The sequence below is a fragment of the Poecilia mexicana genome, unplaced genomic scaffold (assembly GCF_051168715.1).
Source record: "Poecilia mexicana isolate PSO_F unplaced genomic scaffold, ASM5116871v1 scaffold_2, whole genome shotgun sequence".
NCBI lineage: Eukaryota > Metazoa > Chordata > Actinopteri > Cyprinodontiformes > Poeciliidae > Poecilia > Poecilia mexicana.
In genome coordinates this window covers 9,043,093-9,070,307 of record NW_028263371.1, presented here as the reverse complement: position 1 = coordinate 9,070,307, position 27,215 = coordinate 9,043,093, and the positions used below count along the sequence as shown (strand labels likewise).

The 27,215-nt window shown below is 37.9% G+C and overlaps 2 protein-coding genes across 4 annotated transcripts; both read left to right on the top strand.

Moving 5' to 3' along the window:
* Nucleotides 1–183: 183 nt before the first annotated feature.
* scel (sciellin) lies at nucleotides 184–11,647 on the top strand. Of its 3 annotated transcripts, none has more exons than XM_088010246.1 (28): nucleotides 184–395; nucleotides 1,643–1,674; nucleotides 2,974–3,070; nucleotides 3,241–3,303; nucleotides 3,428–3,496; nucleotides 4,183–4,215; nucleotides 4,441–4,464; nucleotides 4,607–4,639; nucleotides 4,749–4,817; nucleotides 4,935–5,003; nucleotides 5,401–5,463; nucleotides 5,550–5,618; nucleotides 5,725–5,781; nucleotides 6,441–6,497; nucleotides 6,611–6,700; nucleotides 7,563–7,619; nucleotides 7,756–7,812; nucleotides 7,958–8,014; nucleotides 8,101–8,157; nucleotides 8,251–8,298; nucleotides 8,370–8,411; nucleotides 8,544–8,594; nucleotides 8,685–8,723; nucleotides 8,817–8,879; nucleotides 8,976–9,050; nucleotides 9,727–9,835; nucleotides 10,617–10,719; nucleotides 10,819–11,647. In XM_088010246.1, the coding sequence occupies exons 2-28, from the start codon at nucleotides 1,656–1,658 to the stop codon at nucleotides 10,833–10,835; spliced, it is 1,587 nt and encodes a 528-aa protein (XP_087866372.1). In that variant the 5' UTR covers nucleotides 184–395; nucleotides 1,643–1,655; the 3' UTR covers nucleotides 10,836–11,647. The 3 variants fall into 3 exon arrangements, with proteins under 3 accessions (XP_087866372.1, XP_087866369.1, XP_087866368.1); XM_088010243.1 differs by having other exon boundaries at nucleotides 3,425–3,496; nucleotides 6,614–6,700; XM_088010242.1 differs by having other exon boundaries at nucleotides 3,425–3,496.
* Nucleotides 11,648–16,988: 5,341 nt separating this feature from the next.
* Nucleotides 16,989–19,700, top strand: LOC148160389 (uncharacterized). Its single transcript, XM_088010240.1, has 3 exons — nucleotides 16,989–18,918; nucleotides 19,020–19,188; nucleotides 19,269–19,700. Exons 1-3 carry the CDS (start codon nucleotides 18,075–18,077, stop codon nucleotides 19,402–19,404), a joined length of 1,149 nt encoding a protein of 382 aa, XP_087866366.1. The 5' UTR covers nucleotides 16,989–18,074; the 3' UTR covers nucleotides 19,405–19,700.
* The last annotated feature ends 7,515 nt before the right edge of the window (nucleotides 19,701–27,215 follow it).

The following is a 27,215-nucleotide window of genomic DNA, read 5'->3' as shown; positions in this document are numbered from 1 at the left end:
AACTGTGATTAAAATGCTCCAGAGGTCAGGGTTTAATAGAGCTGATTAGTTCCAGACTATGCGAGAAAGACCTACTTCAACACCAAAGCTGAGGAGCAGGTATTTCAGCACTCCACCCAGTTCCTTTAAAGCTCAGCCTGCACTCAGAAACGAATAATTAAGAGGGAAACGATGACGATGGAGGAAGAAACATGTAGAGCGACATGAAAAGAGGAAGACAGTTTCTCTGAGTCCTCTGCAAGGCCACTCCCAAAGGGTGGCCTCCCCTTGAGGTTAAAAGCAGAAGGAATGACAAAGGTGTGACTGTGCCGAGAAGAGTGATAGACAGGTATTCAGACCTGAGCTACAGTGAGGATTGTACCTTTTAAACCCCAGGAACAGAGCCGTCTCCAGAGGTATGCATCATATTTTCTGTCATAACTTTTCCCTCAGTGATTATGTCATTTTTATTTTTATTATTTACGGGGGGTGTGATCACTAAAAAAATAATAAAAATTCTAACCCTCAAACCTTTAAAAGAAAAATACAAGTTATTTTATTTAACATGTTCTAAAGATAAAGAATAATGCAAAGGGGCCTAAACTCAGTGTCGATTTGCAGTTTTACTGAACATGTTTGCCAAACAATTAAAAAAAAAATTTCTGGCACCCAGACACTTTTTCCATGGGGGAAAAATATATATAAAATCCTATCAGTTTTAAGAGCAGCATACTTTTCCTTCGACTGATACCTTCAAGATGCTGAAAAAAAAATCTTTAAGTGAAAGCAGTTTTCACTTAATGAGCGGGACACATTCAATGTGTCCCGCTCATTGAATGATTTCCCTTTCAATGAATGAATCCTCGTCGCCAGAAGCAGACGTGACACTCTGAAACAATTCAGACGACGCACACAGAGTGATAGTTATTTCTCTAGCAGTGAAAACTATTCTTGCTCTGGCAAAACAGCAAACCGTTTTTGTCCTGTAAAGTGAAAGCACTGAATTAACCCTGCTGCTTTGTGCGATATTAATAGAAAAGGGATTAAATGAAGGAAAATAAGCACGAAAATTCATGTTATTGAGTTGAGCTGTACGATCATAGCTGCATCCCAATTTTTGTTTTTTATTGTAAAGATTTTTTTTTTTTTTGGCTTCAACTGTTTATGATTCCCTCAAAAACACACACATTGTAGAGTACAGAAACCTCTTACAAAATACTGCTTCTGGACTGCATTACTAATAATTTCACTTGCTTATATCTGCCGTCTGATTCTTTCTCAATAGCATTTTCTGGCATGTTACTGTATGCCCCTCTTGTTTTGCTGACAATGGTGTGTTTGGAGAAGGAGTGTTGTGGAGGGTGGGTGTGTCTACATGTGGGCATAGATCAAGACAAACCAGTTTATGGCTTAATCACTGAGCATGGACCGAAGGTGCAGCGACAAACCCGACAGCGTCATTAATGTGAGCTGCTCATAAAACGCTCAGAACGAAGGAAAATGAGAAGTATGCAGAAGCAAAGAATGAGTAATTTCAGATCGGAGTTCTTAGGTTCACTCAGTTCATGCTGAGCTTCAGCAAGCCGCCTCACATTTACATTCTTAGGCTGCAGTGCCACCTAGCGTCCGTTTGATGTGCTCTATTTTCCTCTGTCATTTTCAGGTGAGAGTCCAAAATGAGCTCCTACTCAACTTGTAAGTATTTACATTATTACGAATAATAACAGAATCATTGAAACTGTTGTGTCACATAATTACTGACAACATCTAGAAAATCATATTCTATGCTATGTGAAATGTTTGCCCCGCGCACATTTCTGTTGTTCTTGCTTTTTTTTTTTTGTCACTCAGCTGTTTAAGATCATCAAACCAATTTTAAAAGTAGACAAAGAAAACAAGATTAAATACAAAACCGGGTTTTCATATTGTGATATTGTTTGTTAAGGGGACAATGTGGACGCTAATCCCATTTATTTTGGTATATGTATCAATGAATATATGTATCTCTGGAAAAAATTAAGAGACCAATGCAACCATTAAAAACCTGCTGGTTATCCCACCAAATATTGATTTCTGAATTCCTCCTGAGTTTAAAAAATAATGTTGTTTCTAAATGAATATGAACTTGTTTTCCTTGCATTATTTGAGGTCTGAAAGCATTGCATCTTGTTCATTATTTTGACCACTTCTCATTTTCTGCAACTAAATACAAACTTCTTACTTGGAATTTCGGAGACATGTTGTCAGTAGGTCATAGAATAAAAGAACAATGTTTATTTTACTAAAACATATACATGTAAAATGTAAAATCTGACAAACTGATCAATTTAATTTTTAAATTTTTTCCCAGAGCTCTGTATATGTATATATTGTTATTTTGGCTTAAAAACCATATAACACCCACATAATTCAGTCATAGTTTTGAAGTGCATTGCACTGAACGTTAAACCTTTTTGCTCTACAACATGTTAATATTAGCTGTTAAGGAAGTTAGCATGTAGTTGGCTCTACCACAGAAATGTCGCTCGTATCTTAGCAACAGTAGTGTCAAAACAGGCTTACTTTAAAACGGGTGAAAGGTGGGGCTCTTCTAGACTGCATTTCATGACTGTGTTTTTCCAAGCCAGAAATATTTCCAAACTGAGTCTGTTGACCTTGTAAACAACAGAGCCTTAATTAAGCACTGCCAGCTGGCCTGCAGTGCTTAGCAACAAGTGGGGGACGGTCATCATGGCATCATTTTTGCTTGGTCTGGCATCTCATGAAAAAGACTTTCAACTGAAGAATGATTTATGGACTATTTTTTTTGTGTTTTGAAACCTTGGCATACTATGAACTGATACTTAATGAAAATGGCAGTAAATAAAATGAAAAAATACAAATGTGCACCAAGTTTTCACTCCGTTTGAACTTTTTTCACATTAAGCTTTACGTGGACGTAAGATGTATTTAAATATACAGAGCGCCTGAATGATCCATTTTGTTTGTTTGCAGCCAAGACCAAAGCGCTCGAGGACAGCAAGAAGAAAACCTCTCTGCTGAAGGACAACAGCTGGATCCGAAAAACTGATGACGAAGACGAGCCCGTCGAGTAAGTGTACAGATACCGAAGGCAAGCCGGCTCACACCCTTTAGGATTGGCTGGACAGACGAGAGTTACCTGTACCAAGCGCACCTTCAGACACACTCGCATTCCTTTTGCGAGTCACAGCGTTGACTCATAACTGCACGGATGAATGATTTCTCTTTCCTCTCTCACAGCCGAGACCCAAACTTTGGTAAAAGTGTCCTGAGTCGAGTGAATAACACTGATACCACTGATAGGTAAAACAAACATAAATCTCCATCTCAATCAAAGTATCAAGTGAAAAGGATTACATCTTATGGTCATTTGTGTCATTAATCTCTTTTTAAATAATGCATATTGTCTTTATCTTTTACACAGTAGCCCAGAACCCAAGTCAACAAGAACAACTAAAACAAGCTCATCCTCATCTGTCCAAGCTCTCACCAAGAGGTAATAGCACTTTTTGTGTGCCAAAAGGTTTTTAAGATTAAAGGTGGGGGTCATTGTGTAAAATCAACTTTTTTTGAGCTTTACATCATTGTATTATATCATTACAATGTTTCTCCCTCATCAGAAACATATCTTGAGTGTTGATTTGATCTTTTGTTTTTTTATGCACGTTTGAGAAATCCTCGAATCTCCCATTGGGAGACATTCGTTCGGTAAAACACCTGCTCTGACAAAGCCCTGCCTCTTTCCACAAACCTCCTACTTGGAGCTGCAGTCTCCAGCCCAGCCACTCAGCTCCTCCAGACTAGCGGCAGCAGTGATTACAAACACCTGGTGGAAGTGCGAGTCTGCGGAGCTCGTTATACGAGAGCTACTTCTCAGACTAATGCTCCTGCAAATGGTCATAAACATTATAATGGAGGAATGTTGCTGAGAGCAGGTGTCAGAGGGACATTGAGCTTCTTAAAGAGACAAACGTCTAATTTCAAGGCATCAAATTGCAAAGTCTTGCAAAGATGTAAAGTTTGATATATACAAAAATTATTTATCACGACTGGAGATTACACAGTTACTTACTTGTGCTATAAAATTGCATCATGTGCCTGGAAAATATATAATACCACAACTTTATCAATTCATACATAGACTACAACAAGAGCCTTAACGTCTGAGTTCTTTCATTGCAGGTTCAGTGGAAGCACAGATGACCTGAAAACCATGTTAGTGCCATTATTATTATTCTAAAATTATGTTTTTCTGCTATTATTATTATTATTATTATTATTATTATTATTATTATTATTATTATTATTATTATTATTATTTTATTTTTTATTTTTTTTATTAATAGTAGTAGCAATAGTAGTAGTGGTAAATACATAATTCTACTGTATTTATATCATTACCTAACCCATGACTAAAACATGCTTTTCTTCTACTGGCAGGACACCGTCTTACTACTCAAAAAGGTACATTTTCATATCTGAGCTCATTTTATGCATATATACACCATTTATAGTGTGTGAATGAATATACACACTACGTATGCATATGATGTTTTATGTAGATATGCAAATGCTGTTTGGTATAATTCACTTTCTGCTTCACTAGAACTTCCGGTACGAAGACAGAAACGTCCAGCACGTAAGCACTGCTCTTGTATATCACAAAGATTGTGAGATTGTAACATACACATATAGGAAAATGCAGTAAAGAACTATTTTATTTATTGCCTCCCCCCCCACCTTTTTAGCACTAAAAGCACAACGGTGACTAAGGATGGGACAACTGAGACCACCGTCACTACCACCCAAAGTGTCAAGTAGGGAATAAAATATCAATACTCTGAAACAGTATGATGTGTTTCATCATTATGTTATATCTATGTTATAACTATTTTCTCATTATGGAGACTTTTTCCATTTTTGTCTCCTTACAGGTCTCCTGTGACCAAAACACCCACTAAAACTGAGACGTTCATGGAGCGTGTCAAATCCTCAAGCAAAGAGTAAGAATCAATCTAACCATAGACGCAAGAAATATAATATAGAGCTAAACTATAGTGTAATATGAGCTTTACATTTTGTTATTGGTTATTTATACTTCTATTCTGTTTTTATTCATTTATTTTCATTGAATCATTTTAGAAATCTCCTGCCACAAACTGCTAATTGCCAGTGGAATTACCATTTATGCGTGTTTTAAGAGCTGCAAATTGCCTCCTTGTCAAATTTGTTCTTCAAAAGATTAATTTAAAGTTTCTTAGCAGACAGATTATATCATAAAAAAACGAGAAAATTGTAAAAAAAACTGTTTTTTTTAGTATATCTTCTATACACAATCTGTGCATACAAGATACTTTTGAAACTGAAAATGAAGGTCACTTGTCGTGTTCTCCCATCTAGTTCACAGTACTCAAGCTACTCGCCTACCAAGACAACAAAACCAACTATTCCCACCACCAAAGAGTAAGATTTAAACATATTAAATTGCCCTGTTATAATATGTACTAATTTGTATTAAAACATTTTACCTTTAATATTTTTCCTCGCAGAGCGGAAGACCAACTTTACAACTCACTGACCCAATCACCTGTGAAGAACGACTCCCCAACTAAAGACAGGTGATATTTCCATTCACCAAGCCTAAAGTTACAGCAAATGCGCTTTGATACACAGGAGCGTTTGCGTTTATGCTCATTATGATGTTTTTTTCCCCCTTCTTTGTAGCAAAACAACTGTGACCACAACTGAGACTGTGACGGTGAAAAGTAGCAGTGATGCAAAGTAAGTTTGACCCCATCCTTTGAAAGTGTCATCAAACCGCTGACCTTAACCTGCAATAATTTCATGTCAGGTGCCGCTGTTTCACCTCAGAAAAATACAATGATACAACACAATACACTGCACAGTCAAACAAAACTATAGAATAAAATAATAGGTGCCATGCAATTCTAGACAATATGCTAGGATATACGACATGGTGTGATGCAGTGCAACGCAATACAATACAATACGTTACGATGTGATACAATAAGATCTAATAAATTGTGATAAGATGTACCACACTATGTGATCCTAAACAATCTGATGCAATATGATCATATTCCCTATGATATAACAGATGATGGAATGCAGTACTCTGCAGTGTGACAGTATACAATATTATGTGATCTCACCAGTATCAGATCAATATGGTCAGACATGTTGGAGTACAATGCAGTGCAATATTCTATTCTATTCTATTCTATTCTATTCTATTCTATTCTATTCTATTGTGTTCTATTCTATTGTGTTCTATTGTATTTATTGTATTGTATTACATTAGATTATAGTATAATAAATGCACATGAAAGCCACAGCATATGGTTAAGTGATTATGACAGGCGATTGATTCTATATGTCATAATCCACTTCATGAATACATTATGCTGTTGTTTTTACAGGGCTGAAGACAAGTTGTACGACTCCCTCCTGCCTGATCCGATCAAATCTCCTGACAGGTGAAACATCTCAGTCATTAAAAATATAAAAAACAAATAAATAAAAACAAAGCAACAACAAAAAAAGAACCTGATTGATATTCTAATTCTCAAACATCCCATTAATGTATCAGCAGCACCACCAGCACAAAGACAAAGACAAAGACAAAGACGGTGGACAGCAGCAGTGAGACTGTGACTGTGAAAAGCAGCAGCGATGCGATGTAAGATGGGCACCAAAATAGCACACACCTTTACAGATTTATAAACCTGAAAACAACAAATAATGGCCGAGCTCACAAGCACCACAAAAACAAAATCCGACCAAGTTTTCTTACTACTGGTTTCTAGTGCAAATATTTTAGTAAAGTTGAAATAAAACAAAACTAATTTGTTCCTATCATATACTTAAATAAAAGCTCATTTTAAGTATCTAAATTAACAGCAATCTGCTACAAGGAATGCAATTTTCATCGACCATGAATGTATTTGTCTTCATTTGAAGACGAAGCTAAACGAAAAACAACCAAGGTGAAATGTTTGCACAAAAATCCAAACCCAAACTGGTATATATATTTTCCACAGATTTACTGCATCTCTGGTTAAAACTCCCTCTGATTAGACCTTACATAATGCGTTTTTCATCTTCTGTTAAAAAAAAAAAGAAAAGTAGGCTAATTCGATGCTCAGCTGGTCTGTAGGTGTGTGAACAGTGGATGTGTGAGGGTGCAGTGTCCTTGCTGACTTGCTCAGTGTGTTACTGCTCTGTACAGAGCCAGCATCACAACTAATGGGCATTTCAGGAAACGTTCATTTTTATAATAAAGAAAGACAGTTTGGTAATGAATCATTTCAGAGACTTACTTCAGTTTTTAAAGCTTTTAAGGTTTGGAGGCTTAAACATTCTATAAATATGCATTTAAGAGTCTGTGAAATGTGATGTGAATTTGTTGCCACATTGGAAGCTGCTTTGCAAAAGTTAAAACATTTCCTCTTTATATTCCTGTTGCATAAATAGATAAAAAGAAACAACAGTGTGGTGCACTACTGGTAAATTAATTATCTTGTATTTATTCTTTCTTGTAGTGCTGAGGACAAACTCTATGACACTCTGATTCCCAGTGCTATCAAGGATGGAGACAGGTAGCAGGTTTTTCTGTACTGCGCATTTCAATGTTCTTGAATACAAGCTGCTTAAATCCCAGCAATGCCATGATGAGCTGGGACATTTTTTTATAGTTTCATCTGACCAATTATTGGAATATTTTCTTCGTTACAGCAAAAAAACAACTGTGTCCAGCAGTGAGCCTGTGACGGTGAAGAGCTCCAACACTGTGTGAGTTAATCTGATCCAAAGAGTGAATTTAAATATCAAAAGTGAATATATTGTATATACTATAACTATTAATAACAATATTAATATTAGTGTTTATTAAGCCAGGAACACTATTTAAATTTTTTTTTCTCATTTTGATTTCAAGAGATGACCCCAAAACAACAACAACAACAAAAACAGTCACTGTAAAGTCCTCCTCAACGTAAGCTGAAACCTGTCCTCCATTTTCATGTAGCACGCCATCGCAGTGTCTGAACTGCAGCTGTGATGATGTCATTGTTTTAACAGGCCCACGGATGACCTCTATGACACCCTCCTGCCGAAAGCCATCACATCTCCTGTCAGGTGAGACGTCTTAGTCAATAAATGAATAAAACAGGTCAGCTTTTGTTTTTTTTATTACGTTGGTAAAACATTAAATGCTCATCCTCTCAACAGTTCAAGCAAAACGGTGAAGGACATTATCACAGTCAACACCAAAAAAGAGTGAGCGGTTCTTTCATTTCTTTTTAGCATTGGACAAAGACATATTTTCTGACTTTTTTTTTTTTTTCCAGAGACAAAACCCCATCAACACCGTCATCCACACGCAGCGTCAGGTGAGAAAAGAAAGCAACTCTAAAACCTATAACAATGCACAAAATTTCCTAAAAGTAAAATAAAATATATATATTTTTACTGCATCCAAATAATGTCTTCACTTTTTTTTTTAATTTTTTTTTTATGATCAGCTACAGCTCAAACATTGACGATGCTCCCTACACTCCCACCAGCTCATACAGGTCAGTATCTCATGTTATCTACTGCAATAAAACATACGTGTGGTGTTTCTGTTGTCTTTAATCCTTTCTCTGTTTGCACAAACGCAACAGTGACTATAAAACCTACTCCTACTCCAGACCAGACTCCAGGTGGGTGGCAGAGGAAGTGGACAACAATCGCTCGGTAAAGAATAAGTGCAACAGAAAAGGTAAAAATGTGTCTCTGGTTCTGTCTTCTTGCAGCTATGAGTACAGCAGCCTCAACAGCCCCTCGCTCTACAGCTCCACATCATACAAGAGCAGCAGGTATGAAATGATCTCAGCCGATGCTTGATGGGAATTGGGTGCAAGTCATAAGATTAACAGCGAAAACACTCTTTTTATTTTTTTTAACTCTCACAGCTTGTCAGATGACATCCTGTCAGATCCGATCTACTCCAAGTCTTCCACGAAGAGTGTTTATCAGTCCCCTGACAGGTAAGAAAAGAACACCGCCAGCATCTCTCGATTATGAAATATGTAGCCCAAAGAAACGGCAAAATGCTAAATGCCAAAGTTAGCAGTGGATTTGTGTACCACCAACATGCTGACGCAAATCGTTTCTCAAGTTTACCGTGCTCATCACTATAGCCGCTAAGCACATGATATGAATTTTCAAGCCTGAGAAGAATGTTTGAATTATAGCCAGACAAGGGCGACATTAAATAAACTGCGACCCGTTAGTTACGGCGTTGCTAGGCAAGCCAAGGTTAACGCTTAAAGGCCCCCATCCAACAATCGTTTGAGGCATAGAAAGTGTCCACCAAAGCAGCGTTTCACCATTTTGACAGGTTCAAAACGTCTTCGTAGAAAATTGTTGAGGATCTTTTACATAGTTGCAATGAATTTATCTAAAATATTAAGTACCACTTAGGGGTCGCCAAATGAGTTGAGGCTCTAAGGACCACTGGATTTATGTTGGCTGAATTTCTTGGCATATCATTGCAAATCCTTTAAGCTGGCTGTTGGGTTAAAAGACTTTCACTAGCAATGAGGTTTCATGACAGGGCGAGGTCAAGGATAAGTGATCCGAGGAGACTTGCTGATGGACTTTTTACAAAATTGAAGTTTAACTACCATGTTTTAAACGGCGATGGTCTCTTGTTTGAAACAGGCCTGTGCTGGAGAAGGACCTGTGCACCACCTGCCGAAAGCCCTTCACTGGAGATGCAAAGATGGTCCTGGACGACATGAAGATCAACTGCCACGCCACCTGCTTCAAAGTGAGACCTGCAGTTTCAACGTGCAACTTTTATTCATCAACTTAAACCCATTCCCCCATTATATGATCTTACAACCACAAACGACAATGTGTTTTTATGGGAATGTTGTGTGACAGATCAACGCGGAGTGGTGCAAAACTGAGAATTTTCACATAAAAAAAAAAAAAAATCTGATCAGAAAACAGCAGCTTCCAGTTTTATTCAACCCCTTTCATTCTGGTACCCCTCAATAAATTGCAATGCAACACAATTTCTCCAGAGATCCCTTAGTTATTAAACAGAGTCCAACTATTTGACTGGATACTCAAAGAGAGTATATATTGTGATGCTTTTCTCCAGCATGAACAAGGAAGCTGGTCAAGGTCGATGACAGGTTGGATGAAAAAGAGTTGAAACGTTTTTCCCTCCCACTTCACACTTTATTTCTAGGCATTGTTCCTGACGTTTGTGGTTGCGATGTGTCAAAATGTGTACAAATGTGAGGGGTCGTTACTACTTTTGCAAGTCTCCGTCAATACTGGGTTTCGATAGGTTTGCACGCAACACAGAGAAGCTCCACAGAAATCCAAAAACGCTTCCTGTCAATACATGTAAAATATCTGAAATAGATCACCGAAGTCCTCCTATGGCATCCTCCCCTCCGCGCAGCTTTGGAATCCTTACATAAATGTGCTTAGCGACATTTATCCGGAAGATGGCAGACATTAACAGTCAACAGCCGGGCCGCTGTGTGCTAAGCATGATTATCCGTCTTCATTTAAGCGTCTGTTTGTTTTGGCAGTGTGATGTCTGCAACGGCTCTCTGGGCTACATGAAAGCCGGGGACAGCATGTGGATCTACAAGCGCAAGGTGCACTGCGAAAACTGCTTCGAGAACACCAGAGGTAGATGAACAATCTCTTTGCTGGCTTTTTTTGTTGTTGTTGTTCTTCAGCTCTTCAATCAATAAATGTGAATAAACACAATTCTTTTCCTCCTGACAGAAAAATGGCGCCGCTGAAGCTCCTCACAGATTATTGCATTCTGATGGTGTGGGTGATGAGGGTCGTACTAAGACGTTTTAAGTGGGTGCTTTAAAAAAAAAAAATCACAGTTACATAATGTAAATTACATTTTCATGTGACTCTACAGACCACACATGGCATGAAATCTACTAATATATCTGTCTCTACCTCTACACTGTATATCTCTTTCTATACTCTCTTTAATGTGTCACTTCTTGGGGGACTCTTGTGAGTAACATGACAGGATATTCTACAATAATGAGGGCCGGGGGCTTTTTCTTTGTGCAATAAGGGCAAATAATAAAAAAAAAAAACTTCGTTATTTACATTTTTTCTTGAAAGTCCCTGTTCTTTGAGTCTACGTTTACTGCTAAATTATTACGTGATGATACAGAACAAAAAAAAAAGATGATAAAGAAAGGCTTGTACTTAAATAAAATTTTAAATTACTGAAGACTGTGGTTTTTTTTTGTTTTTTGTTTTAAACCGGATGCTAAAATCTCAAGTAAAAGGTCAGGCTGTCTATTGTTAGAGGGGAATTGAAGAATATCTGTTTGCAATTCTCTATTCAAGGGTGTCTTTGCCTTTGTGAAACCTGCAACTGAACAAATAAAGTTAATGCAACAATGTATGTTAAATGTATTTTTCAAATTATTAAAGTACTCTGCAATGTTGTTTTTGTATTTTTTAATTGCAATTGAATATATTACATAGAGGAACAGCAAACAGCATTTGATCAGCACTGTGTGTACTACTAATTGAAAGACAGCCCTAAAGAGCAATAAAGTCACAATATGTCTGTAAAATACCTGGAGTGCATTACTTGATTTTTATTAACTTTGTCAATATCAGAATTTAAAATCAACTTGCTTTACTGGCAATTTACCCAGCCGACCCAAGACATAAGCAAACCAGGTTTGGGCCAGTAAGGGGGACAATAGATGGTCGAACTAAAGATGTCAAAGCATGAAATTTGTCAATAAGGCTAAAAAGACTAAGGCCTACACTGTAAAAAAAGTCAGTAAATTTACGGTAAAAAACTGTAAAAAACCAACAGTTTTTGACCGTCGTATCCAAAAACATTGCATTACCGTAGAAATTACATGGAACTACCGTAAGTCGAAACTGCAAAGAAAGTCAGTAAATCTACGGTAAGAAATGGTAAAAGACCAACAGTTTTTGACCGTCGTACCCAAAAACATTGCATTACCGTAGAAATTACATGGAACTACCGTAAGTCGAAACTGCAAAGAAAGTCAGTAAATTTATGGTAAGAAATGGTAAAAGACCAACAGTTTTTGACCGTCGTATCCAAAAACATTGCATTACCGTAGAAATTACATGGAACTACCGTAAGTCAATACACATATATATCATGAATTTTTGACAGTCATGAGCAATAAAAAAAAGGATTGTAAAAATAATAGAAATGGTAAAATCCATAGAAAAATTGTATTCTTTACCAGTAATTAATAATCAATGGTACTAATTTCCCAAATTACAAAGTTTGTTGAAGTTAATCAGCAAAATGTTGCATAGAACTACATTACAATAATTGATTTCTACAAATACATCTTAAAATATATTACTCTCTTCTATTGACTTGTAGTGCAGGGGTTCTCAAAATGTTCTGCTTATAAATCTATATATTGTATTTAGTAAATAGTTATAGGGTGACTCAATCATAAGCATTTTAAAACAATGCAACACAGTTGCTTAGCAAAATAATTGCTTTCATTATTTAATCATTTATTGGGAAATATTAATATATTTATTCATAGTTATTCATTCAAGCTTTCTCTTTTTACTCATAAGGTTCTCCATACCCAGTGGCGCAACTGCACATTATTCAGGTGGATGCTGCGCCCCTATGCGTTGCATACACTGCATACCCACTTTTTGCGCCACTGTCCATATCTTTCAGGGGTCACATCACAATGATTTTCATCTTTCGACTCCCTACCTCGGGAATCCTGTTCTAGTCAACATTTCTAAGATAAATAGAAGCTCTAGTGACCGTTCATTGAACGTGGTCTGATAGGACCAGTAAATGGTAATGAGGGAGGGTGAAGACATGCATCTTGGGTGGTGAGACCTAAACTCGAACCTGTGACTACAGCGTCAAGAACCTTCTCTGTTGTGTGTTACTTCTGAGCCACCGCAAGGGTACTGCATGTTTAGGCTAACAGAGAATTGTTTCTGAGTGACGTCACCCGTACAAGATCGCTCCTCCCCACTCATCTTCATGTGTCCCCATGACATGTTTTATAAACAGAGTAAGGACCATACGCAGTGTTTTGTTCATTCGCCGATTAAATAAAAAGAAATAGAATAATAGCAGCTACAGTGTGTGAAGAGCATTACACTCACTGAGACTTGAGTCCTAGTGTCCATGAAAATGTGTCGTTCAAAACAATCAAATCGTGCGTAAATATTACACCACTAACAGAATTTACATGTACCGTCAATCCTTACATAAACACAGAGTTCTCCATTTTCTGTTGAGTATTTAAGCACAAGCGGGACAGCGGTTGCAATCGATTACCCAAGTTGCTTGATATGTTAACTGCGGTTTAGTTATGATGCAGTCTGACGGTGGGAGGTCTCTTGTCTAAAAAGGTCCGGAATATAATTTACATAAGGACGTAGTTGTCTTTAATACCAAGAACATAGGACAAAAACAGAAGAGATTTAATCTTGACCACGTGCCGACGATCGAACCCAGGTATTCTGAAGGAGAAGTGCAGACAAGCACCAGTGTGCTATTTTCCTTCAACTCGAGTGAAAGATTCAGATCCAACTACTTGGCACATCTCCTGTACATTAGCACCTGACAGGATCCTGTTGGCATTAAAGTGAAGTGCAGCACAAATGTCCTTGTATTAATGACTGGTGTGAGGGCTGAAATTATAGATAAAACGGAAAAAAACTGGTGAAAAACAATAAGATTTGAAAATATAATAGCCCGAGAATTCCAAAACATCTAATTGTAACCCTCTTCATACAATGAGAACGTATCGTTGCCTCGGGGCTGGGGGGGTTGAGCGAGTGAGCATCGCTCCTTCACCCCGCCCCCCAAGACAGCGCTCCTTCCTCTGACGGGGGTGGGGCGCCGATTTATGTTTTCGCGTCCACCTGAAAAATGTGTGGTTGCGCAACTGTGTTTACCCTTATTAACTTCCTTAGAATTTTCACTCCTCCCACTTTCTTAAACGGGGTCTTTTGTGAAGTGCGCATGTTCCAAACGCAAGTTAACAGTGCTGAAAAAAATAATTAAAATATATTTCATTTTATTTTTATTACGAAATGAAATACATATTTTTAAAATTTAAAATAGCACAGCATTTTGAAATAACCTATTAAATAAATAAATATATAAGAGATAAATCACGTGTCTGCCACTTCCGGAGCAGAAAACCGCTGCTCTCTGTCTTACTCAAAGGGAATAAGACACCTCTCAGGTTCTGCCCCGTGCCGTTTCCAGGTAAGGACCTGCTCCGATTAAACCCTAATTTACTAATCTACAAAGGAAATGTTTACTTGCAATTTCTGTGGCAATTTGGCTAAAACATTAAGACTTTATTTACTTCATTGTAAGCTACATCGAAATGAGCCGCGATGTTTATTTAAATGCGCTGCTGCTGGTTGCAAAGACACGTTCTTGCGTTATGAAGCGTTGAAGGCTCATTTTTATCGGAAACACAACACCTCTGGTCCTAGTAGCGTCGGAACGGTTGTTACCGACTTTAAATGCTCGTTGGCATTGTGTGACCACCAGTGTCAAACTACTAAGGCTCTAATAGCTCACTTGAAGCATCATATTGTGGAAGGGCGTGTTGTGAATTGTCCTTTCAGAGGATGCAAAAAAGTTTTTCATGTGAAGTCCTCGTTTACTGCCCACATTTCCCGGAAACACAGAGATCTTGCAGATAATATCCATGACTCATACAAATGTTCTGGTTCTCAGTCATTATCTGTTCACAATGATCCAGATAACATCGAGTCGCAAGGAAATGAGATTATTTTACAGACAGCTCCAAATGAAAGTGATAATGATATTACTGAGGATTTCAGTGATCTTTTTTTTAGAAATGTCTCTCTATTTTACTTGAAATTGCAAGGGCAGTTTCTATTACCAGCTTCAACCATCCAGAATATTGTTGAGGAGATACAAAATATACACGAGTTGGGCCAGACATACTGTTTGAGCAAACTTTGGTCACTGCTAAAAAATGAGACACCATTATCAGATGAAGACATCACCAACATTTGTGAGTCTGTCAAGGGATCTGATCTATTCTCTATATGCCATACTGGGCCGATGAGGACAGCACACTCAAGAGTGCAAACCTTCAAAAAAAACTTCAACTATGTTGAGCCTAAGAAAATATTTTTAGGAAGAGATGAAAACAGAACAGATAGGTTTGCCTACTATGTTCCTCTGAGGAAGACTTTGAAATGTTTGTTGGAGTCTGATCTGTGGAAGAAATCAAGGCAGCACACGTCTGAGTCTCCTTCAGACATTTTAAGTGACATTAATGATGGTCAGATATACAAATTCAACAACTTTTTTGTGGAGAATCCATCATGTCTCAAGCTAATACTGTACCAAGATGCATTTGAAGTGGTTAATCCTTTAGGCTCAGCAAAGACGAGACATAAGATATTAGCCGTGTATGTGTCTGTTGCCAACTTGCCACTTCATGTACGGTCTGACACAGACCACATGTCACTGGTTTTATTGTGCAAGGAAAAAGATTTCAAGGAATTTGGGCATTCTAAAGTTCTTTCTGAGTTACTAGAAGACCTGAGGCTGTTGGAGGAAAATGGGATTGTAATGGTTGATGAAACGGTAGTTAAAGGAACTGTATTTTGCATTGCTGGAGATAATCTAGGCTCACATTGCATTGGTGGGTTCTCTGAAAATTTCAGTCGCACACAGCATTTCTGCAGATACTGCTTAATAACCCGATCAGAATTTCAGGGTGAGGACCCAAATGTGTGTGGACCACTCCGCACTATTGAGAGGTACAACTCTGCTCTTGATGAACTCCAGACAGCTGAGGAACCGGACGTAGAAGGTGTAAAGTTCAGGTCAATATTTAATTCTTTGAAATACTTTCATGTCTGTCTTCCAGGTTTACCTCCTTGTCTAGGTCATGACCTCTTTGAGGGAATTGTATCTTATGACCTGGCATTGTACCTGAAATATTTAATTAAGAAAAAGGGATGGTTCACTTACTCCACTTTGAACAGGCGCATTAAACAGTTCAAATATTGTGACTCTGATGCCTCCTCGAAGCCGTGTGAAGTCACTTATAACGCAGCAAAGCTCTCAGGACAGGCTACGCAGAACTGGAACCTTCTAAGGCTGTTGCCCCTCATTATTGGCGACAAAGTACAAGATACAGCAGATGATGTGTGGCAGTTGACTCTCCAGCTGAAAGATACTGTAGAGTTGATATGTGCTCAGAAAATTTCTTTGGCTCAGATTGCATATCTTGACGTTGTTATTCAAGAGTATTTGGAGACAAGAAAAGCGCTTTTCCCACAATGTAATCTAAAACCAAAGCACCATTATTTACGCCACTATCCAGCTCTGATTATAAAATTTGGACCCTTGATTAGACTATGGACAATGCGTTTTGAAAGTAAGCACAGTTATTTCAAGAGGTGTGCTAGACATTTGAAGAATTTCAAAAATCTCTGCCTCACCCTCTCTGAAAGACATCAGATGTTGCAGGCTTATGTTTCAGCAGGCCAAAGCGGTCAGACTATCTTACAGATTAAGTCTGGTTCTCCTTTTTACTCAACATTATACAGTAAATCAATTCAAGATGCAGTTAGGCAGTTTGACTTCACTGAGACCAACACAAATGTCTCATTTGAAATACTCTACAAGGGAACGTCTTACAAAAAAGGCCAATTTCTTGTAACAGGGAGCATGGAGGCAGTGGAGTTTGGTGAACTACAGCTTATATTGATAAATAATGAAACTGTCCATGTTCTGGTCTCGGTGTATATAGCAGAATTCCTTCCCGAGTATCACATGTACTCTGTTAGGAAAGATGATGAAAAGATGCAGTGTCTAAACATCTGTGACTTGATAGATTTCTATCCATTACCATCTTACATAAAGAATGGAAACAAAATGGTTCCACTGAAACACAGTGTGCTGTCACATTAAACCGGGGTTTTGAAAAGTTAAGTCCAGGACCCATTTGCAGCCTTTTGACTGTTTTTCTTTTCTTTTATCTTTTGCCAATGACGATAATCCCCTAATGAAACAGTTTTACTAATCCAGCATGACTGATGGAGTCTTTAGTTTTAATTAAGGCAAAATGAATGCAGAAAACATTAACTATTACCACAAAACATTGCCTACACATTTAAAAGTTTAAAGTATCAAAACTTTTTGCATTCTCTTGTGAGGACCACATGTATCCAGCAAGCCCTGCTGCACCCAGATTTACTTTGAATGAATTTATTCAATTTTGGAGACCTTTAAAATGTCCATAGTGGATCACTTTTTCTCAGTTGAGTAAGAAAAACTGATTAGTTTTTCTTTTTAGCCTCTTTTTTTCTATCACTTTTTTTCTTTGGCCCTTCACTTCTTTCAACTTCAATATTTTGCACCTTAGGACAGAAGGTTTGGACACCGCCATACTAATGATGTTTTGGAAGAAGTCTTAGGTTGTTATTTTTGTGTTAACTGGAGTTCTTTAACTGTTTTGTTCTCAGATATGGATGATGACTCCCGAAGCCTCACACGCAGGGTTATTTATGAGGGGTTGGCAGATCTCCCAGTCTCAACTCTACAGACTTTGGAGGACACACTAGAATCTTTGGGGGTGGAGACCAATGAAGATTTTCAGTATATTAATGAAAATGATCTGAGATCTGTACTAACACCAATTCAAGCAAGGAAGTTACTGAAAGCTTCGAAACAAACCAGTAGGTACATTATTACAGAGATATAGCAGCCTATCTTTACCTTTTGTTCATTACTATATACCTTTTATCATATAGCACAGACCAGTGGAATTTCCAGTGAGCCATCTCTGTCGTTGTCATCTCCTTCTACAACCAGCACATCGTCTGCCTCTTCATTTTCTATACATTCCACGCCAGTAGATTGGGTTGACACTTTTCAAATTCCTTGGAACAGGTTTCCAGAGAACTTGATTGAGTGTTTTGAGAATGAGGCAAGGCCGAAACCCCACCTTCGAAGAGAAATGATTCGGATTGTTGTTGCTTCAATGATGGAGGTGTGTGCTTCTCCTCGCAAGCAAGAAACCACAGAAGTGGCGAAAAAATTGATAGCAAAATATCCACTTTCACTCCAAGATATTATTGAAGGTGATATAGTGGGCCCAGGGTATTATTCACTCGTCAAGCAACTACAAAATCGTATAGAAAATTTGAGACGGGTTTCAAAACCAAAAATAAGGAAGCGTAAAAACATGTTAGATGAAGATGGCACAGTCCCACCAGAGCAAAATGCAGCTGTTCAGGACATTTACGGTTGTATAAAGTGGGACATGGAAGTCATGCCAATCCAGGAGACAGCAGAGACACAGAAAGAGAAAAAAGTCAAATTGAAAATGCTAAGTGAAGAAAATAACTTAAATTCGGACGAGATAAGAGATCTTATGCAGAGAACCTACTACACTCAAAGGAAAGAAATAAACCAGGGAAAAGACCTACAAATTATGGTGAAGGAGTGGCCCTTCCTGTTTCAGGAAATTGGTATGACGATCCACTTCCAGGAGCTTACTGGAGTAAATCTACTAGAGACTTTCCATAAAAATCTCGAAAAAAAGGGTAAAAGACTTCTGGACTACTTAAGGACTGTCTCGGCCCACAAAATTAAACGAGTTCTTCAAACTGTCCGAAACCTGGATATTCTGAGAGGACAGGTCCAGGGCTGCTCTAAAGAGTTGAAAGATCTTGTCCTCCTCCTTCTGTCTCATTTCAATGACAAAGAGGAAACCCTCTTCCACTATGTAGATGAGACATGCCTAGCAGGAGAAGTAAAAGTGGACAACTTGCCTGTCACACCATGCTTGATTGTATGTGGTAAGTAAATATGAATATTCACTGAGTAATTTTAAGAAAGAAATATTACACTGGTTAAAGTTTGTATAAGACTAATTGTTTTCTGGAATATTTTTTGTCAGGAACCTCCTGTTATACTTCCAAGAATTTTATGCTTGGCATTGACGGCAATGTTGTGAATGACCAAATACCAACCTTCACATCCGCTATATGTCTAATGTTAGCAAGTTACTTTTGCTTCAACATTCATTATCCGACTCATCTGGCCTCCACACTTGATTTCATTCAGAGGTAATATTCTTTTGTTTTCCTTCCCTCATTTAGATGAAGTCATATTTCATTACAGTGGTTGATTTTCATGTATTGAATAGGTGCTTCCTAAACATCAATCCAGACCGGGGGACAAAAGTTGAAACCAAGAAGAATAAGAAGAACGTGTCAGTGAACCCAAGGGTCCTTACCCTAATCTCTGAAATCGCAGATCATGAATGGAGAGGGACATATTAAAATGGACATAATAGTCCAGCAGAAATGTAAATTCTGATTTCTTACACACCACTTATAGAGCAGAATACAAATTTCACTGCAAGAATATGGTTTGCAATCTGGATGGATAGAATTTACATTTAGTTTTCATATTTCTTAGTTTTAGGATCTATTGAATTTATTTTAACAGGCTTGCTGTATGTTTTGCGGTAATTATAAATGCCTGAATATGTAGACAAGTTCAAGACAACAGCTACTTTTTTTTCCATCATTGTGAGAGGCTGTTCCTTTAGTTCAGTAAAATGAGAGAAGAGTGACTTGTATTATTTATTTTAAAATTGTAGATTCATTTAATTTAGATGCTCCATTAATATCTCAGCCAGGACTGCAACTAATGATTCTTTTGGCTATCAATAAATATGACAATCATTGAAACCCATACAAAATTGCACTGTAAGTCAGTAAATTTACGGTAAAAAATTGTAAAATGCCAGCAGTTACTGACCAGAATATTCACAGCATTATACTGCCGTAGAAAATACATGGCATTATCATAACTGAATAAACATATATCCTAAATAATTGTGACAGTCACGAATGTAGAAAATACAGAAATATAGTGTAAAAATATAAGTAATTGTAAAGTTCTTAAAAAATTGTAATATTGCCAGCAGTTAATTACCCTAAACTTAACAGTAGCAATCAGCCAAAATTACAAATTTTGCTGATGTTTAGATCTACAATGTAAAAGCGTAAACAAGACTGCAAAATAATTTTTTACAAAGAACAGAATGCTGGTGTGATATTTTGGTTTCTTTTTTAATAATGCCTTTAATACACCAAACTGAAATCTCAGCAGTAGACCAGGCATCGATCTGGCGATCCACCGATTGCAAAGCAAACTCCTACAGCCAACGCCACCATCATTTATGAGAGCATTTGATCATTAACATTAAGAGAACTGTATGTTAGCCCCTCTTGCTTGAATGAAGCTGAAGTTGGTTTCCAATTGCTGCTTCCAATTTGGGAAATGGCTAAAGGGCAATTCCACCTAATTTTTCACTGCAATCAGCATCTTTAATTTACTCTAGCTAAAAAACTACAACACCTAGACTCTTCAAATCTGGACTAGATTATTCTCAACTCATATCAGAATATTTAAAACCAAGTGTGGGATTTGTAAAACCTTTATCTGATTTGTGAAACTTCAATGAAGAACAATTCTAGTGTTATCCAAAATCATACAAGTTGTAAAGTCACCCATCATTGAAGTTTCACAAATCCCACACTTGGTTTTAAATATTGTGCTATTAGTAGAGAATAGTCTAGAGCAGGGGTCCCCAAACTTTTTCCTGCGAGGGCCACATAGCTGTTCCTTTCTCTGCTCGGGGGCCGGTCTTAGTTTTTGGAGAAAGATACCTTAGAAACTTATTGTCGGCGGGGGGGGGGGGGGGGGGGCTGTTCTGTCTTTGAAACTGTCGACGGGGGGGGGGTTGCTGACTACGACACATTCGCGGTCGCTTTTAGATAGATTTTTACCCAGAATGGAAATGGAAAAAACCGTGAGTGAAACGGTGACTGGGACTGACTAGTATATATTTGAGGGAAAGTTAGTTTAACATCTGCTCAAGAGCCCCCTGGTGGTTGAAGAGAAATCCACAAACCAGAAAATACAATATATGAAAAAATACACTGAATGCTCTCTGGTATGAGGAGGCGGGCCAGATCCGGCATTGCCAGACCAAATGACGCAGGCCGTAGTTTGGGGACCCCTGGTCTAGAGAGTTTTTCATTTTGTTATTGTGATAAATAGTAGGGTTTACAGTAAATGGAGACTGTTATTTGTCATGTAAACAAATAATTATCTAGTTTGCATTGCTGCTTGATCCTTCAGCATCAGCAGCAAGATTCTTTTAACTCTGTTCCTGTAGTGGTGTCCTGAACTCAACACAGTAAAGTCACTGTGCTAACTAAGGTTGCTAACTAGGGTGCTGAGAGCCCAGTAGGCCTGGTCCTTGTCAAGATGCTGCTACTGTCTTTGAAATCAAATTTCTGCTATTTTTGCACGTTCAGGAGGAGAAGGGCAACACATCACAGGTGAGTCCCTTTCACGGTTTCAACTGAAGTTAGCTAACTTTAACCAACTGACAAAGAAATGTGTAGTTTCTGAGCCATGCTGTTTATGTACATGCACTGCAGCTAGATATTTTTACTATATGGAACATTTAATCTTCACAGATGCAACACTTCCATTAATGTTTCTGTAGGAACGGCTGCATAGATTATATTTCTGGTCTACTTCAGACTACATGTGCTTAAAGTTATTGTTAATGGCAGAAGCAACTTTTTCCAAGTTTGGTTCAATAATTAATTTGAATTACTTTGAGTGTGAAATGTTCATGCATGCAAGTTAAATCTCTGAAGAACATGTTAGCTTTTGTTTCAATACTTTGGTAATACTTAGAAGTATAAAGCTTGGCATCAGAGATATTATTTAATATTTTCCTTTGACCTCTTGACTCTCACACCCAAAATACTTGCACTAAAGTCACTGGGTCCATGACAGTTGAAGGATTTGAAGATAAGAGAATTTAAATATTAATATTTTACAGCTTTTCTCAGTTTGGGTGCATCTCTCAGAACAGAATTGAAATTCTTAAAACTACCTGTTCAATCTTCAAATTACTGTGTCACTTCTGCACATCAAAAAAATTAGTTTTGCAAGTTTTGCTTTTGTACATCATGTAGCTGGTTATGTACACTTCTATGCTTTTATAATTGTAATTTGCTTTTATCGTCTTGATCAAAATATGTTAACCCTCCTGTTGTCCTCGGGTCAAAATGACCCGCCACTGTGTTAAACCCCCCCCCCCCCAAAAAATCCCCTAAATGTAATTTTTTTAACTTGAGATTTTAAGACTTTTCCTAGATTGGCCCAGACAATAGAAAAAGTTCAGTGTTGCTTTTATTCTCATTTCCATGTAAGCTGTACAAAAAAAGGTACAAAGATGGTCTTCAGGTCAAAATGACCCGTGAGGCAAATGGAGTTGAAATCAAGGTCACAGAGTTATTTACAAACCATAAAATGTTACAAAGTTTTAGTTGTGTCTCAGATCAATCAGTAGCAGAAGTGAGCAGAGAGTGGAAGGCCAATTTTCCGAGCCACAATGCCAGTCAAACTCTTTCACACCTACTCAAGACTGATGCGATTTGATGACCGTGAATCAAGACCAGCAAGACGTATGACAGACAAACTTGCAGCCATAAGAGAGGTATGGGACAAGTGGGTGGAGCGGTTGCCCTACCTCTACAATCCAGAGCCTGATGTAACAGTGGATGAGCAACTGGTTCCATTTAGAGGTAATCTGTTTTCATATTTGTAATAAAAGTGATTTTCACTATTGATTTCTTTGACTGTTTTCTGTGACACTGATACTAATCACTGATGCTAATGTCTTTTGTCCAAAGGTTGTTGTCCTTTCCGGCAGTATATGCCCAGCAAGCCAGCAAAATATGGGATCAAGTCATGGGTGGCTTCTGAATCAAGCTATGCTTGGAAAATGCAAGTCTATACTGGGAAGTCAACCAGTGGATGCCCAGAGAAGAACCAGGGGTTGCGAGTTGTGCTTGATGTGACAGAGGGACTGAGGGGTCACAATGTGACATGTGACAATTTCTTCAACTCTTATGAACTCGGACAGCAGCTCCTGAAGAGGAAGATCACCATGGTTGGTACAGTTCAAAAGAACAAGCCTGAGCTCCCACCTGCACTGCTTGGGTCAAAGGAGAGAGAGGTCTTCTCCTCAAAGTTTGCCTTCACACCCACCACCACTCTAGTTTCCTACCTCCCAAAGAAAAACAAGAATGTAGTTCTTCTGAGCACACTGCACAAAGACGGCGACATTAGTGACCGTGAGGACAGGAAGCCAATCATCATCCTGGAATAAAACCGAAACAAAGGAGGTGTGGACAACCTAGATAAGGTGATTGGAGCATATAGCTGCAGAAGAATGACTGCCCGCTGGCCCCTGGTCATCTTCCACAACATCATTGATGTGTCCTCCTACAATGCCTTTGTGATTTGGATAGAGATCAACCCAACCTGGATGTCTCATAAGCACAACAAGAAGAGGGTGTTCCTGGAGCAGCTAGGAAAGGCACTTGTAACTCCACTCATTGAAAGAAGGAAGCATGTCCCCCACACAGAAGCCTCAGCAGCAGTTGTGAAAGCTATTCAGAGTGCAGCAGCTCCTGATCAACCTGAGGATCCATCTACCACAGCCACTTCCTCAGCTAAGCCAAGTAAGAGGAAGAGATGTCAGTTCTGCCCTCAGACTGTAAAACACATACTGTGTGCTGCAGGTGTAAGAAATATATCTGCAAAGGCTGTGCACTTGCATACTGCCCTACATGTGCCAATTAGTTGAATGGGTTATGTTATTTTTCATATTTTTGTATTGTACATCCTCTTGTTCACTGGAGAAAAGTAAAAGAAAATTAGTCACTGTGATGAATAAAAATGCATTCGAAACTCATTTTGCACATTTTTTTTCTTAAGCTATAGAAATTCAAGTGGAGAGGGAAAAGTCAAGTATTCACACATTTTGTGGTGAGTGACAATATACAAGATAGAATTTGGTGTTTAAAATTCAATTAAGCTGCTTATATTGGGGGTTTATTGAAGACGGGTCATTTTGACCCGGAGGATAAAGGGTGTATACAGAAAATGAGGACAACAGGACAACAACGTGTCTGTGTTGAATTCTCAACTTCCAAAATAGCATCAGTTCATTGTGTAAGTCTTAACATGCATAAGTCTTAAAGTTGTCATAATGTGAATCATATATTAATTAATTTATATTCTATTATTTTCTAAATCTGTCCTGAATTGGTAAATTGCTCCCAAGTGAGTCCTGAGTTTCTCTAACAGGTCAGTGTATGAACCATTAGCTCAACCAACGATCAACCAGTTTTCTGAAACAGATTGGAGGTGCATCTTGTGAACCATCAGTTGGCAACATTATGCTCTATATAGTCAGAACACAACACAATGTTACATGTCTGAGAACTGATGAACAAGTATCTGGGCAGAGTGAACAGCCAGAGAGAAGAAGAGGAGTGAGGCTGAGGAGGAAATAGTTGGGAGGAAAGCAGAAGAAGAGTCAGAAGAGGCTGAGGACATCTGCCAGTTTCCATCAGTCCAACATCAGGACATGGCTGAGACCCACAACATGATGCTGATGGAGGTCCTCCCACCCTACTGTTCATTCCTTAACCCCACTGAGGAAAAAAGATTCCTCAGTGGAGTTAAGGAACAAAGTGACTATGGAAATTAAAATGTAATGTAATTTCTACAGCACTGTACAGTTTTCCTTGAGGAGATTGTCCTGTGGCTCCTTTTCTACTTTTTTTGTTCTCTGCATTTCTGTCTTTTTCTTTCTGAATCACCATGGCATGGTCCATGAATAAATTATAGCAAAAGCGTAAATCAGTGTTTCTCAATCCTGGTCTTCAGCGTCACCCTGTCCTGCAGGTTTAGGTATTTCCCTTCTGCCACACACCTGAATTGTATCTCTGGATGATTAACAAGCTTCTGCAGTACTTGATTGTCATCCAATCATTTGAATCAGCTGTTCTGGAGTAGAGGCACATCTAAAACATGCAGAGCAGGGGGGCGTTGAGGACCAGGGTTGAGAAACACTGGCGTAAATGATCCTTTTGTAGTCTCTTCTCATGACTAATCGATTTGACTGTCTTATCTGTACATAGAGAGACTATAACTTATTATTTTGAGTCACTGATATGTTAACAGACAGAATTTTAAGAGCTGAACTAAGGATTTTGAAAGCAAACAAATGCTATTTTTCCTGTTTCTACAAATTGTTTTGAGAAATGCGCTTACTGTTTTGTAAATGCCAACAATGACTTGAGAAATGCACCAAAAGTGACTGAGAAAAACTAACCTAGCATAAATTGTCTCAGCTGTATCAATTTGTTTGCCTGTATGAAAAGTGTTCACATTTACAGCTTTGTTTCTGCTAGCTTGCAGGAAATGTAACTTACATAAATGGTTGAAGACAACCTATTGGCCTTCATGAGACTCAGATAAATGGTGAGTATCTATTTCATAAATTGCCTAAAACAGTTATATTTGTTTTTATTTGTTTTTTGTTTGTGTATTTTGTCTGGTTGCAGACCAGAGGATCACACCTGTTGACAACAAACAAAGGTTTAACTACTGAATTTTCAGTCAGAAATGATCACACCACCTGGTTGAAGTACCTGTGTCCATATGCAAGTCAACAAAGGTGAAACAAACATTTAAGCGAATAAGATGTTCATGTAGTGCATCTTTCTAACTTTTTCTTTTTGTTTTCCAGCAGAGAGGAAACACCCGATTGACAACATGCGAGTCTCAATTTCAACCTGTGACTGGGAAGACTACAACCATCCTGAGCAACGTCTGATCTCAGCGACTTGTGACTCTCAACCCAGAACAAGAATCCTTTTATCACCATTTTGTCTTCTACAATATGTTATCTCTTATGTGGACACATACTGTTTGTTTTGTTTTTGTTTTCCAGATCTCAGTAATACCGTGAGGAAACTGGACAGAAAATAGAATCAGTTCTTTTTTTAACTTGACTTTTTAAATAGAAATTGTTTCTTTAAGTGGATTACTCGTAATCTGTATTTTTGTTTAATTAGAAATTATTTTCTTTATAACTTTCTGTATAGAAATGCTTGACAAGTTACACTTCCTTGGTTGTTGTACTATAATTTGTATGGTAAAATTCTGGTAGGAACAGAGACCAGTAATTTACCATAAGTTTTTTTTGGGGGGGAGGGTTTACAATAAAATGTCAATATATCATACAGTCTGGATGTGTTTTTCACTCATGTAGATATTATGCCTCAGTCAGCATGACCGTATTTACTACGGCAAAACCACATTTTATTTTTTTTAAAATATTTTAGGAAGTACGGTATTTTACCGTATTTTAAAAATACGGTAAAATCCTGCATTTACAAAATACGGTGAAAAACTGGCAGCTGTGGTTGCCAGAATTTTACCGTATATTAAAAATACGGTAAAATCCTGCATTTACAAAATACGGTAAAAAACTGGCAGCTGTGGTTGCCAGAATTTTACCGTATTTTAAAAATACGGTAAAATCCTGCATTTACAAAATACGGTGAAAAACTGGCAGCTGTGGTTGCCAGAATTTTACCGTATTTTAAAAATACGGTAAAATCCTGCATTTACAAAATACGGTAAAAAACTGGCAGCTGTGGTTGCCAGAATTTTACCGTATATTAAAAATACGGTAAAATCCTGCATTTACAAAATACGGTAAAAAACTGGCAGCTGTGGTTGCCAGAATTTTACCGTATTTTAAAAATACGGTAAAATCCTGCATTTACAAAATACGGTAAAAAACTGGCAGCTGTGGTTGCCAGAATTTTACCGTATATTAAAAATACGGTAAAATCCTGCATTTACAAAATACGGTAAAAAACTGGCAGCTGTGGTTGCCAGAATTTTACCGTATTTTAAAATACGGTAAAATCCTGCATTTAGCAAATACGGTAAAAAACTGGCAGCTGTGGTTGCCAGAATTTTACCGTATTTTAGAAATACGGTAAAAAACTGGCAGCTTTGGTTGCCAGAATTTTACCGTATTTTAGAAATACGGTAAAAAACTGGCAGTTTTGGTTGCCAGAATTTTACCGTATAAAGACGGTAAACTTCTGGCAACTCAGCTGCCAGTTTTTTACCGTAAAATGAGGCCGTTTTTTTTTACAGTGTACATTTATGTTTGAGTTGAAGA

Bases quoted from the DNA above. Each gene is read 5' to 3' on its own strand.
- scel (XM_088010242.1), top strand. The intron at 4,465-4,606 runs GTACATTTTCAT...CTGCTTCACTAG, and splicing joins CCGTCTTACTACTCAAAAAG to AACTTCCGGTACGAAGACAG. The intron at 6,701-7,562 runs GTAAGATGGGCA...TCTTTCTTGTAG, and splicing joins AAAAGCAGCAGCGATGCGAT to TGCTGAGGACAAACTCTATG.
- LOC148160389 (XM_088010240.1), top strand. From the start codon at position 18,075: ATGATTCGGATTGTTGTTGCTTCAATGATGGAGGTGTGTGCTTCTCCT. The intron at 18,919-19,019 runs GTAAGTAAATAT...ATTTTTTGTCAG, and splicing joins ACCATGCTTGATTGTATGTG to GAACCTCCTGTTATACTTCC. The intron at 19,189-19,268 runs GTAATATTCTTT...TGTATTGAATAG, and splicing joins ACACTTGATTTCATTCAGAG to GTGCTTCCTAAACATCAATC.